Here is a 14,076-nt window from a genome sequence, read left to right as displayed (position 1 = left end):
ACACACACACACACACACACACACACACACACACACACACACACACATATATTTCTGTAACTATCATAGTGATATTCAATTGCCTCTTTTCAGTATACTGTATGCTCTGTTTTACTAAGTGGAACTATGTTACTTTTACATCAAGGTATTACACTGCGTATGTGTAGCTATTAACTTTTACCTTCACTTTGTTAGGATGTGTTTATAGTGTCAGAACTTCATAAACATTCATAACTTTATATGACAATTATTTTGTTTGTTTCATGACATGGTTTCTTTCTCTGTGTAGCCTTGGAGGTCCTGGACTCACTTTGTAGACCAGGCTGGCCTCAAACTTAACAGAGATCCATCTGTCTCTGCCTCCCTGAGTTCTGGGATTACAGGAGAGTGCCACCACACCCAGCATAGTTCTTACTTTCTATTCCTAACACTCCCAAGGCTGAAGCAGGAGGATTCTAAGGTTGGTGCCAGCTTGAGCTACAGTCTTGTTTTTTGTTTTGTTCTGTGTGCCATGTGCAGTAGAGGTCTTTAATTTGCAGTAGGCCCTTCTGGAATATATTTTAGCAGTACATACACATGTCTTTTTAGGAGACATCTGGAGCTCAGTACCAAGATGGGTGATTGGTGCATGGTTCCATGATAGCAGTTCCATGATACCCATTTTTCGATTGGAAAATGGTAGTTGAATTTGAATTATGTGTGGGTGGTCTATAAATGTCTAGAAGGCAGGAGTACCTGTGTGAGAGGGTCAGAGTAGCCTGATGGCCCCACTTGCTCCTCTAACTGGCCCTTCTGTGTTAGACTGGGAACTAGGCAGGCAGCTTCCTTTGGGAGCCTGTGGTTGAAAGTGCTTTGGACCCTTGAATGATGACTCTGAGATTTGTCCTGAGCACCCCAGCCAGGCCCAGAAGGAAGGAGCTGCTTCCTGTGAGGGTTGTACAAACTTCGTGCTGTACCCCATGTTTTCTATCTTCCTGCATGTGACAGCCTGCTCACCCATGGTTCTGGGAATAGCATACAGAAGAACCACTGCCGTGTGCTGGGAGGAGAATTGCGAGAATGTGCTGGGGCACTCACACATCTGGTATTTGTAGGGCCTTATTTTTAGGAGGCACAGATATAGTCTTTCCTTGAACTTAAAAAGAAAAAAAAAAAGATCATGTGAAGGAATTCATGCTTTCCAAAGTTAAAGGTCTCTCCGCCCACTTAGGAGCCCCTGGGGTCAAATTTAATTTTCACGCCTGGATGCCAGCTCCAGCATTGCCCTCTGGCTGGGACTTTTATCCAGGACAGCTCCTCCCTGACTCCTACCCCTCCACCTTCCTGTACCCTGGTGGTATGATTTACTTGTCTGTCTTCTAGGTACTGCTTCTCTGAGATGGCCCCGGTATGTGCTGTGGTTGGAGGGATCTTGGCACAGGAAATTGTGAAGGTAAAGTCATTGTGGAGCCAACCACCAACCCCCGTACCCTGACTACACACTAGTAGAGCCAAGGGCTGGGTCAGACCTGCCTGCTCTCTTGCCCCTCAGCCTGGGTGCCTACCCTGGCTTTGTACCTAGCCCATCCACGGCCCAGGAGCAACACAGTGGCCTTGGATACTTCCTCTAGCTGCCACTTTCTCTGCTCATCAGCTCTGTGAGTAGATTATGATTTTTATCTAAGGAAAATAGAAGAGAGACTCCCAACACCTGTGCTCTTAGCCTGCATCCATCATATGGTGTCAGAGCGCCCCTGTTAGTTCAGTGTCTGTGGGGCACATACTCTGCCAGCAGCCACCTGTGACCTCCTGTACTGGTCAGACAGTTAATGCCATAAAGAAGAGGTCTAGGAACTAGTGTAACCTTTCTAGAATGTTTGGTTTGCTAAAACTTTGGCAAACTTTAAAGTAGGTTTTATTTCCTTCGGAAAATTCAGTATTTGCCTAACTTTGTTAAATTTGTTTTATGCAGGGCTGGGGTGTAGCTCAGTGGTAAAGTGTGTGTTTGTGACAGGATCTCGATCTCTAATCAGGCTGACCTGGAACTGTCAATCAGTCATTGTGCCTCAGCCTCCTGAGTGCTGAGGTTACGAACATGAGCCACTGTGGTAGCTCTTCTCTGCATAAGTCTCTGTAGTAGACGCTCATCCATGTCTGTTGTGGGCAGACAAGCGTACTGCCTGGCTGACGTCCCCAGGACTCTTCAAGTAAAGTTGAGACCAAGTTTCATTCCTTTGTTGACTGCCTCTCTAGACTAACTCACTTGCCCAAGTCTCCCCACTTGTACACTGTAGATGCCGAGGGCTGTAGAAGCAGGAGAGCCTGGAGTCTTCTAGATGCTGCCCTGTAGATGTCACCCAGAGACTGGCATGGCACCATTTGTCCTGGGTGTAGACTGGAGGTTGGGGCAGGTGGCCTGGAAACCATTGTTGGTGATGGCCTCTGTGCATCCCTGTCTTAATGCTGCCCCCTCCTTCCTGCCTGCTGGGCACAGCTGTTGCTCAGCATCTTGTTTCTGTTTACCCCAGACAGCCAGAGCACTCTACATTCTTGGTTGCTGGGTGTGTTTGGAATCTCGTACCCCATCTTGCTCGGGAAGCACTTTACCTTTTGCCCCATGTTCACCCTGTGCCCTGTCCCTTCATCCCCTCCACTCCCTCTGCTTACCACACTTCAGCCAGCTGGCAGGAGGGCCTGCATCTGAGGCCCTGTCTCTGAGCAACCTATAAAAAGTAAGCGGGAGGAGTTAGAGGGTGAGTGTGAAAGTCCTGCAGATCAGCTTTCTCTTCCTTCCTTGCATCCTTCTAGCCAGTCACTGTCCTGAGGCTTTAGTCGTCAGTCATCCCTGTGGTTCATGACTTTGGGCCCACAGTGGTAGAGGCAGTAGTGAAAGCAAGCAGCCACAGCAGACTCCACATTAAAACATGACTTGAGCAGCACTAGAACACTGATCCGGAAGGCCAGAAGCCCGAGCCCAGCCCAGCCAGCAGAGCCAGACTTTGGGTTCCAGGCTCTAGGAGTGTTGTGTCTGTGGCATCCGTACACAGTGGTCTCCTCCATTGGGAACAGCCACTCCTCTTACTGAGAATATACCCTGGTGGGGGGTGGTCCAAGAACGGGATGGTGATCAGAGCTGTTTGAGGACCTGCCTGGAGCTTAGGAGGCCAGTTCAGGAACCCTGCCCTGGGCTGGAGAGATGGCTCAGGTTAAGAGCACTGTCTGCTCTTCCAGAGGTCCCGAGTTCAATTTCCAGCAACCACATGGTGGCTCGCAGCCATCTATAATGAGATCTGGTGCCCTCTTCTGACATGCAGGCAGTATATTATATACATAATAAATAAATCATAAAAAGAAAATGAACCCTGCCCTGAACAGCTTGTATATGCTTTAGTTTGGTTTCAGACAGTCTCACTGTGTAGCTCTACCTGCTCTATGCAGTCCTAGTGGATTTGAATTCACAGAGATTAGAATTGTAGCAAACACTGATTATTGAACTACTTATCTTTGTTATTTTTATGTGTGTGTTTGTGCGAGTGACATGTGGAGGTCAGAGGACAACTTGCAGGACTCAGTTCTCTTTCTGCATGGGGTTCCAGGGATTGAACTCGATATTGTTCAGCACTGAAGCTGGTGACCTCTGTTTAAGCCACCACCAGTGCTGGTGGGGGTGGGCGTAGGGGTCCTTCTCTCTCTCTCTCTCTCTCTCTCTCTCTCTCTCCCCCCCCCCATCTCCAAGACAGGGTTTCTCTCTGGATGTTCTGGACTCGCACTGTAGACCAAGCTAGCCTCAAACTTTGAGATCTGCCTGCTTTTGCCTCCTGAGTGCTAGGACTAAAGGTATGCACCACCACTGCCTGGCTTAAGCAGAAGGTTGGTTGGTTGGTTGGTTGGTTGGTTGGTTGGTTGGTTGGTTGGTTGGTTGGTTGGTTGAATTGATTTATTGTATATACAGTGTTCTGCCTGCCAGAAGAGGGCACCAGATCTCACTATAGACGGTTGTGAACCACCATGTGGTTGCTGGGAATTGAACTCAGGACCTTTGGAAGAGCCGCTAGTGCTCTTAACCTCTGAGCCATCTCTCCAGCCCAAGCATTCTCTTGGCCCTTATTTTGTAATTTTCATCTCATTATTTCCCAGACCACTTTTAGAAGGCTAATTTGTTGTTGTTTTGGAGTCTCTTTACACTGAAACTGAGTCCTCTTCTCATTTCTCCCCAGGCCTTGTCTCAACGAGATCCTCCTCACAACAACTTCTTCTTTTTTGATGGCATGAAGGGAAGTGGAATTGTGGAGTGCCTTGGTCCCAAGTGAGCCCAAAATGTATGCAGGTCCACTGTGACACCTGTCCTCATCCCAAGAGGTCCTGTCTGGATGATAAGCAGCCGTCAGGGACCTGCCTGCTGGCCCCCTGAGTGTGATAATTGCATAGCGCCCCTCTGGCATCGCCCCCTGTGCTGTCACTGGGGACTGGCAATGCTTGGCAAGAGCATCGTTCTCGGTGATGTTAGAGCCTCTTGCCACCTTCTGGGCTTACTCCCATACATCAACAGGAAGGAGCAGAACTTCAGCAGGGTGTGACGCTCAGAGCCTTTGACGCCCAATGGAAGTGTACTTCTCACTGAAGGACTGAAAGCAGCCCTCTGTTGATCCATCGTCAGGTTATAGCCTGGATTTTGGAAGGGAGAGGCTGTCACCCAGTTGTCTTGCAAAGTTACACCTTAGTAGAACTTAATTTTTTTTTTATCTTTTGGTTGTGAGCCTATGAGCCTAACCTTTAATGGCTGAGTCATCTTTCAACCTGACCTGCTTATTTCCAAAAGTTAGGTTCAATGCCAAGGGCCATGATGCAGGCCTGTAATCCTAGAAATTGGGGTACAGGGGCAAAAGGGTTGCTGTAAGTTTCAAGGCCAAGCTGGTCTACATAATGTACCAATAACCAGTCTCAAAATATAAAAGACATATTCCAGGGTCAGGATGGGGCCACATCCTTTCCCCGTTCCTCATGTTGGCCACCCAGGTCTCCTGAGGGGAGGGCCAGGTTGGTTTGATCTTCCTTTTGGGGCGTGGGCTCAGCTTGTTTTCTCTAGTTTGTAGACTCCCTTGCTTGTTCAGTGAGGAATAGTAATAAAATGACTTTCTCTCAAGCTTGCCTATCTCCTTTATTTTAAAAACTTGTGGTTAGCTGGTCTTTTCCCCAGACCTGAAGACTCTCACACCCTCTCGTGCTTCAAGGGTTCCTGCTCTCTCCAGTCCCACCACTTGTTCCCCTCACCCTTTTGAGAATGCAGCAGTTAGGCTGCACAGACAGAACACACAGATGCTTAGACTTTGGCCTGTATGCTGAGGGTCTCAGCCATGAGAGTCCACATGCTGTACGGAACTGTGAGCCAGATACAGCACCACACTTGTCATGTCAGCACCTGGGAGGTTGAGACAGTGAGATTACAAGTTGGTGCAAAACACACGGTTCCCACTCGGTGTACCCTGTGGCACCAGGGTAGGAAAGGCACAGGACACCTTTCCTATTGCAGTGTAAAGCCTTGGTCACAAGGGGGAGCAGATACTCCTGAAATTACATGAAACAAACTTTACAGCTTGTACCTCTAGATCGCACAGGCTGAGTCACTGAGTGGGCCTCTGGGGAGTCCGGAAGCTGCCAGCCCCGGGCAAGAACTGTCACTAAGCTTTCAAGTTCCAGGTACCTCCAGATTACAAGTACGATAACGTGGATAGCCTTAAGTTCTCAATAATTCGTAGCTTCTAGAATCTAGAAAGTGCACAAGACTCTTGGGACAGATCTGGTCCTTAGAGGCACAGAAGTTAAAGCAGGGGCCAAGGGTGAGCTGCCCAGAGCCACACAGTGCCTCCATCTTTATCCACCCTTCTCAAAGCATGCTGGAGACAGGCTACACAAAAGATAGACCCAAAGCTGGCTAAGGTGGTGTGTGCCTGTGCTCCCAGGACCCAGGAGGTGGAAGCAGGAGGATCATGAGTTCCAGGACAGCTAGGACTATATAGACCATGTCTCAAAAAGTAATAAAGCAGTAACTCATTCACATGCTCAGGCTTGCCTTTCTACCTCTTGTTCTGTTTTTGTTTTTCAAGTCAGGGTTTTTCTGTGTATCCCTGGCTGTCTTGGAATTTGCTCTCTGCCTCTGCCTCCTGAGTGCTGGGATTAAAGGTGTACCACCACTGCCTATCTGTCTATCTACTGTTTGTTTTTTTGTTTTTTCAAATTTTATTTTTATGCGTGTTGTTTATGGATGATGGGTATATAGGCTTACGTACCACAGTGCTGATGCTGAGGTCAGAGAACAGACAAATTTATAATGCACCTGAGCATAGTGGAGCACGCCTTCAGTGCCAGCGCTCAGGAGGCAGAGTCAGCTTGATGTTGAGGTCAGCCTGCTCTATACAGAGAGTTCAAGGTTGTAGCCAGAACAACAGTGGAGACCCTGAATCAAAAACACAAAGCCTGTGGCATTTATAATGCTTTTGTCCAGGGGATATTTATATCCTGTTAGGTGGTATTATGACCCATTACTGCTTTTATTTGGGAATTCAACATGACATAGGTAGAATTGTGTATCAAGTTAACAAGGGGTTGATTTGTCATGACTATTCTTGGTTGTCAACTTGACTACATCTGGAATTAACTAAAATCCAAGCAGCTGGGTACACCTGTGAGGGATCTAATAAAAAATAAAAAAAATTATACACAATGTCCTGCACACCAGAAGAGGGCACCAGATCTCATCATAGATGTTTGTGAGCCAGCAGGCAGTTACTAGGAATTGAACTCAGGACCTTCAAGAAGGGCAACCAGTGCTCTTAACCTCTGAGCCATCTGTCCAGCCCCTGTGAAGGGTCTTAATTAAGTCGTTTTAAGTGGAAAAGCCCACCTTTATCTAGACCACACCTTCTAGTAGCAAGGTGGGTCTATCCTTCCACCCTGTCCTGGGAATCGACTCATCAAGATTGGCAGCAAGCAGTTTACTGACATTTTACTGTCATTTCAGGAGCAAGCTCTGCTGCCATCAAAATCCTCTCAATTTAAGCTCAGTGTAATAGTACTATGTGCCTGTATTCCCAGCTCCTCCTGAGGCATGACTTCAAAGTCAGCTTGGGCTGAACAGTGAGAACCCATCTCAAACAATAAGCAACAGCAACAAATCTTCAGTGCACCATAATCCTAGCAGCTGCCCTCACGGCTGAACTCGGGATTTGGGAGAGAAATGTGAGATGCTTTCAGGATGTGTTGGCTGTATCCACTTTCCCCACCCCCTGTGGGGGATGGGACTGTTGACGGGGAAGCTTTGCAGATGGGCAGCTTCCCCCCAGACTCAGCAAGTGCGTTTCGGACCTCCATCACGCACCTTGCGCATGGTGGCGCACGCCTGGAATCCCAGCAGGGGCAGGTGGGTGGATCTCTGACTTCAAGGCCATCCTGGTCTATAAGTCCAGGACAGCCAAGGCTACGCAGAGGAACCCTGACTCCAAAAACCTAATATAATAATAATAATGTTACTGAGTGCCTGGATTCAGTTCCCAGCACCCACACAGCCGTTCACAACCATTTGTCACTCAAAGGGATCTGATGCCCTTGTCCATCCCCTGCAGGCCCCAAGCATGCGGGTGGTACACGTGCATATGCAGGCATTCACACATGCGTATGGATCCTTAACAAAGGAAAAGTAGTCTGCCAGAGGCGGAGGTAGGCAGGTCCCCACTACATAGCAAGTTGAGTGCCCGGCCACTCTACGTGAGACTCTTGAAAGCAAAGTAGAAGGAACAGGTTCCTGTTAGATGCAGAATCAGCAGCATGTGGTAGAAAAGAACCAGATGAATGTTCTAGGGCTGGAAAATGTACTCAATAGACTTAATAAAACGGAGATCAGGATTACTGAATTGAAAATAGCCTAAAAAAGTATGAAAAGGGTGAGCAAAATGACTCAGCATGTACACCCACACCCACATACAAGCATGCATACATCACACACACTAACATGGCAAGAAAGAACTTCGTAACATAAGACGCCAGGGGTGGTGGCACACACCTGGACACCCCAGCACTCAGGGAGGCAGAGATCTCTGAATTCCAGGCCAGCCTGGTCTACAAAGGGAGCTCCAGGACAGCCAGGGCTACACAGAGAAACCCAGACTTGAAAAACCAAAAAGAAAAAGAAAAGAAAAGATCCTTTGAGACATTGCAATAGACTCCTACTCCAACCAAGGACTATTCATGGAGATAACCTAGAACCCCTGCACAGATGTAGCCCATGGCAGTTCAGTGTCCAAGGAACTTGACGCTAGAAGAGAAATGACAGTACTAACGGCCGAAGAGAAACGAGACAGGACGGAGGTGGAGTTGCTGGTGGCCGCTGTTTGGAGGTAGCCAGGACTCCTGGCTGAGAAATCACTTTGTTCTCTGAGCTGGGACCTACGATAATTAACAGTGAGCATCACCTCGACCGCAGGGTGCTTAGATCCTCTCGGAGGAGACAAACTTGAGAGTTTCTGGGTTGAGGTGGGAAGGCTTGACGCGTCATAAGTGTGGGCAGCACCAGTCCATGGGCTGAAGTTGCAGACAAAAAGGAGAAAGGCCACGAGCCATCGGAGGCCTCTCTGCTGCCTGACGGTGGGCACAGTGTGACTGGCTGCCTCCAGCTCTGCCGCCAGGCCTCACTGCCATGATGGACAGCCCCCTCCAACTGTTAGCCACAGTAGACACCTCTTCCTTTAAGCTGCTTGGTTTGGTTTGGTTTGGTTTGGTTTGGTTTGGTTTTCAAGATGGGGTTTCTCCGTGTAGCCTTGGCTGTCCTGGAACTCACAGAGATCCGCCTGCCTCTGCCTCCCTGGGTGCTGGGATTACATGCGTGCGCCACCGTGCCCAGCTAAATTGCTTCTTTTCTTTTCTTTTTAAGACTCGTTTTTGTGTGTCTCCTTGTTTTGCCTACAGGTTTGTCTGTGCACCACTGTGTCCAGTGCACACACAGGCCAGAAGAGGCCGTCATAGCTGCTGGGACTGGAGTTCCGGGTGGTTGTGAGCTGCCCTGAGAGTTCTGGGAACTGAACCCAGGTCCTCTCCAAGAACAAGAAGTCCTGCTAAGGGCTTGGCCATCTCTGCAATCCCCTAAATTGCTTCTTATCAAATATTCTGGTGACGGCAACAAGGGAGTAGCTAAGACGGGGTCATGTGGCCCTGGTTGACCACTGATCCTTCTGCCCCCGTTTCTAAGTACTGGAATTTCAGACAAATGTCACCAGCCTGGCCCACTACAATACTTCATCAAAACTGTATAGCTTATTTCCAAACAACAACGAAACGAGAGTTTTAAAAGCACAGTGCTTCTGTGGAGGTCCAAAGGCTACTTGTGGACTTCAGTTCCCCCTTCTGCCATGTGACTCTGGAGGCCAAATTCGGCTTATGAAGCCTCGTGGCCTCTTCACCTGCTGAGCTACCTCAACTGCCCTGAACGGACAGAACATTTTCAGATTTGAACTGTCCAGGCACCATGGAGCCAATTGTGTTGTTCCTAGATCAGACTTGGCACTTATTTTTTAACTTCTGATTTTTCGAGACAATGTTTCTCTCTGTGTGTAACAGCCCTGGCTGTGCTGGACTCCCTTTTGCAAACCAGGCTGCCCTCAAACTCACCTCAGAGAGCCACCTGCCTCTCTCTAATCCTGAGTGCAGGGATGAAAGGTATGTACCTATATCCAGCCACAGAATTGTCAGTTTTGTGAACCGTTGTGTAGACAACACTTGGACTGTTTCTTTGTTTGTTTGTTTGTTTGTTTGTTTTGTTTTGTTTTTTACCTCCTGAGGCAGGGTTTCTCTCTGTGTGTAGCCCTGGCTGTCCTCTACTCACTCTGTAGCCCAGGCTGGCCAGAAGTCACAGAGATCTGCCTGCCTCTGCCTCCTGAGTGCCATGCAGCCTAGCAATACTTGGACTCTTGAACACGTACCCTTCCCTCTGCTGGAGATGCCCGGAAGGCAGTGGGTACAGCCTCATCAGTGCGCCCTCCCATGTGTCCACTTCTCCTGAGCTTCCGTTATTTTACTATCATTGGCCAACAGAAAAGGGTGCGTTGCACATCTGCCTCTCTCTGCATTCATTGCAAAACTGGTACAGGACAGGGTTGCAGAACAGGGTTAGAGGACTACATTGAGCCAACTATCAGGAAGTTAGTGGGGGACTCTCCTTTCTCAAAATAGTATAAGGTGGGCTCTGAGGGCTGCGCTCAGCATGAAGAGCTGGCAGTGCTTGGCCTCACTTTGCTCTTAGCCCAAGGTGCACTTCTAACGTAGCCTGCGGCTTATCCCAGGGCCAGGCTAGATCCCATGTTGTCCAGGGTGGACAGAGCCTGTCTCCTAACCAGTGAGCCCAGCTCTTGAAGCAGTGCCTTCTAAATGATAGACCACGCATTCATTCATTCATTCCTGCAGTAAATCTGAAGCCCAGCCACACTGTTCACGTGGTGGAACAAGGATTAAGTATTAGACCCTCTGAACTGAAGGAGCTAACCCTAAGGCCGGCTACAACAGTGGGTGCCAGCTCCGTGGAGGTAGTCTGTCTGCCTCTCTCTCAACCTGCCTTCCTTTTCCTCTCGTGGTATGGACAGCTGAACCCAGAGCTTTGGGCACTGTTGAGCCACACCCGAGCCTGTCACTGGGGCATTCTAGACAGGGGCTCATTGAGGGATAGTCCTAATCTTCCTACCACCTTTGGAAAAAAAAAAAAAAGTGTATTTGTTTTATGTATATGAGGGCTCCGTCTGCTTGAATGCCTGCACACCAGGGCACCAGATCCCAGTATAAATGGTTGTGAGCTGCCACTGCCACGTGGCAGTGTGGCAGTGCTCTTAGCTGCTGAGCCGTCTCTGCACTGCCCCCACCCCCTCCCCGTGGCTTGAGACTGGGTCTCCCTTAGCTGCTCAGGCCTTCTCAGTAGCTATGATGACAGACCAGCCTCTAGCTAGCCTTTTAGTATGACCGCCTCTTAAGAGCCCAAGGGCCCCAGGCTCTCTCGTGGCCTGCCGCTGGTAAGGCTAGCAAAAAAGCGTGTCCACTGTTCAATCTGATTTTATTGAAAAGGAAACATACAAAAATCATGTACAAAAAAAATTAACCAAACATGTACAGAAAATTCATTCCAGTATTATCTACAGCAGTGCATGTACAGTATCTTACAGGCTGGGCCGTCCCTCCCCGCTCCCAGGCTCCTCCCGCTTCGGAGACTTCCCTCCCTCCCTGACTCCCCAACGTCCTCCCCAGCGCTTTGCCCTGGAGACTAAGGCTGGGGTGGCTTCTGCCAGTCTCTCCCACCCCCCAAATGAATGCCAGTGATCACACGTGCTCTCTCTAAACCTATGCAATGGGATGGATGGGGGCTGGGGGGGTGGTCCCGGGCAGAGCACAGGATTCACAGTCTGGACCCCTCCTGGACACCCCGAGATGAAGGTGAGGCAGGCACCGGCTGCTGCCTGCCGGTGGCTCAGGGAAGATGGCCGGGCACTGGGTGAGGAGGCTGTCACATGGCCCCCATTCTCTGGCTCCAGGAGGCTAGTGGTCAGGTTTGGCTCATATGCTCTTCACAGGCCCCCTCCCCAAGAGGAGGGGGGGAAGCACCAGGGGCCCGAGGCCAGGCCTAAAGTGAAGGCGCACTGGGGACCCCCCCCCCAGCGCCCCCCTGCAGCTGGAACGGGCAGCCAGCACCAGCAGCCTTTCCTGAGATGGTGGTGGGCGGCAGAGGCGGGCGGCCCCCTCGGTCACCATGAGTCCGTCAGCCCTCCCTCCCCTGGCTTTCGGGAGGCCAGGGTCCCCCGAGTCTGTATCTCCGTCAGTGCACCCAGGCTGCCCGGCTCCAGTGGCTTTCCCTTGCCCACCCCTGGGACAGGCAAGGCTGGCAGTCCAGTATGCTACATGGTGCAGAAAAAGTCCCCCGCGCTGGCCAGGGTGTCAGGAGGCGGAGGGATCCTGCCCCCCGAGTCTCCGACGTCCCCAGGGCGGGTGTAGGCACCTAGTTGGGCTCCATTTCCGGGGCTCCGTGATCCCTGGGTAAGGGGAGGAGTCCCATGAAGAGATTGTACATGGCCCTCCAGGGCGATGGGCGGTGTCGATGCTGCTCTTCTTGTCTCTGGAGAGAGAGATTGAAGTGGAAATCAGCTTGGACCAGCAGGCAGTTCGTGGGGGCACTAAAGGTGTGGATCGGGATTGGTTCCAAAACTCGGTGCAACCCTCTTACCAGCCTCCCACTCTCCAGGGCACACTCTCCCAGGACAGGAGGGAAAGGCTAGCCTCGGAATCCACTGTGCAAATCACAAGGGCTCTAATGGGTGGGCTGAAATGCAGCCCGTTCAAGGCGAGAGACTGGCCTGGTGGCTCACACACCCAATCTTAGCACCTTCACTAAATTTGTGCGAAAAGGGCAGGGTCCTATCTGGAAAAACCAAATCAACCAAACAAAAGGCTGGTGGGACAGGGGAGGGAGCAATGAATGGGCCCGCAGCCATGATTCTAAACCAAGCCAGGGGGAGAACTAAGAACAGCATGGCATCCTGGCAAGGCCGAGGGAAGGTGCATCTTGGCACTGCTGGCTTCTGGGAAACCCTTGTTCTCGTCCTGGTGGCAGAAATGGGATGATGTAGCTTCTAGAATCCCTCTGTGATGGCACAGGCCTGTAATTCCAGTGGCCCAGGAGGCTGAGGCAGGAGGGTAGAAAGTTCAAGGCCAGTGTGGAGAATGTGGTAAGAGCCAGCTTCTAGCCTGGCACGGTGGCACAGGCCTACGATCCCAGCACTCTGGGAGGCAGAGGCAGGTGGATCTCTGTGAGTTTGAGGCCAGCCTGATCTACAAAGGCAAGTCCAGGATAGCCAGGGCTACCCAGAGAAACCCTGTCTTGAAAAATAAACAAAACAAAACAGAAAGAAAAGAAAAAAAAAATAAAAAGGAAAAGGAAAAAGACACTCTTGGTTGCAGAGAACACAACTCCCTTCAGAAATGTCAGACTAACAGCCCCACGCAGTACATGCCCAGAACTAGCCCAGGCCTCCCTGTGGCTGGCAGCGGGGGATGGGAGCCGCCTTGAGCGCTCACTAGTGCTTCTATCTAGTCAGCCAATTAGGGGGAGCACGGAGCACTCAGCATCCACCCCAGGCAGCAGCACACGGGCCAAGCCAGGGACTGGCTTCTCATGGAAGAGAGGAAAAAAGAATAATGGCAGAGCATGCACCCTGCTAAGCCACACCTCCTGCCAGCCGCTGGGGGGGTCGGGGGAGGAAAAAAAAAAAGCCCACATCTTTAGTCCCGGCACTTGGGAGGCAGAGGCAGGGAAACCTCTGGGTTCCAGGACGGAGAAACCATATCTTGCAAATCCAAAAGGAAAAAGAAAAAGAAAGCTTTCGTTTTTTGAGACATGATCCTCTGCCTGAGCGTTCTTAACCACGAAGCCCCTTTCACTTAGGTATGTGTGTCACATTCATCTGTGTGTGCGAGGCAGAGAACTAGACGTGGAGGGCAGAAAACTAGACGCTGCCTTCCACTACCGGGGTCCTGGGGCTCGAACTCAGCTCGTCAGTTTTGGTGGCAAGCACCTTTATTCTCTGAGCCATCTCGAAAAGCCCTTTCCTCTTTCTTTTTGAGACAGGGTTTCACTAGCTTGCCCAGGCTGGCTTTGAACTTTCTTTCTCCCCCCCCCCCCTCCCCCCCGCCCCGAGGAAGCGGGATTACAGGAAGCTGCCACCAGGCCTCTCTCGCCTGTCTCTAGGATGTGCCCAGTGTTAACCAATGAAGGGGATGGAGGACTTCGGGAAGCCATAGTCAGCGCCAGAGCCAGGATGGGAGCTAAAACACACCGCCGCTGGCCGCAAGTGAGCGGGCGCACAGACACCTGCTGGGAGGCTGTCCCTTCACCAGGAGGTAGGGGACAAGGCCCGGGAGCAGAGCTGGGGGTCTGCCCCCACCCGACGTTAGTGGGGGTCTCTCTCTCTGCCTCGCTCTCTCGGCAAACAATGCAAGGGCCATGTGCAGCGTGCACAGCGCTGAGGGGCGGGAGCGAAGGTCCGGGGGTTCCCCGGCGGGCAGCGAGCGAGGGGG

General features: G+C 50.8%; 3 protein-coding genes across 9 annotated transcripts in view; 2 read left to right on the top strand and 1 right to left on the bottom strand.

Annotated features, from left to right (window-relative positions):
* Sae1 (SUMO1 activating enzyme subunit 1) overlaps positions 1 to 5,122 on the top strand; it is a 54,331-nt gene extending 49,209 nt beyond the window's left edge. The window contains exons 8-9 of one of the 2 annotated variants that reach the window (XM_055615529.1): positions 1,363 to 1,432; positions 4,197 to 5,122. In XM_055615529.1, coding sequence (XP_055471504.1) covers positions 1,363 to 1,432; positions 4,197 to 4,289 — 163 coding nt within the window. In that variant the 3' untranslated portion in view covers positions 4,290 to 5,122. Of the gene's footprint in view, positions 1 to 1,362; positions 1,433 to 4,196 lie in introns of those variants that run through there. The other variant, XM_055615530.1, reaches the window with a different exon arrangement.
* Positions 5,123 to 11,048: 5,926 nt separating this feature from the next.
* Positions 11,049 to 12,131, bottom strand: Bbc3 (BCL2 binding component 3; the record flags this gene model as incomplete). Its single annotated transcript, XM_055615587.1, has 1 exon — positions 11,049 to 12,131. A coding segment is annotated over one exon (231 nt), but the record flags the coding sequence as incomplete, so codon positions are not given.
* A 1,626-nt stretch (positions 12,132 to 13,757) lies between these two features.
* Ccdc9 (coiled-coil domain containing 9) overlaps positions 13,758 to 14,076 on the top strand; it is a 36,231-nt gene continuing 35,912 nt past the window's right edge. For 3 of the 6 annotated variants that reach the window (XM_055615504.1, XM_055615502.1, XM_055615506.1), the window contains exon 1: positions 13,760 to 13,899. In XM_055615504.1, the coding sequence (XP_055471479.1) occupies positions 13,818 to 13,899 (82 nt within the window). In that variant the 5' untranslated portion in view covers positions 13,760 to 13,817. Of the gene's footprint in view, positions 13,900 to 14,076 lie in introns of all 6 variants that reach the window. The other 3 variants (XM_055615509.1, XM_055615503.1, XM_055615508.1) reach the window with 3 other exon arrangements.

Source organism: Psammomys obesus, unplaced genomic scaffold, assembly GCF_907164565.1.
Source record: "Psammomys obesus unplaced genomic scaffold, mPsaObe1.curated_primary_1811, whole genome shotgun sequence".
Taxonomy (NCBI): Eukaryota; Metazoa; Chordata; class Mammalia; order Rodentia; family Muridae; genus Psammomys; species Psammomys obesus.
Note: the sequence above shows the minus strand (reverse complement) of the source record. Positions and strands in the feature narration are given on the sequence as shown.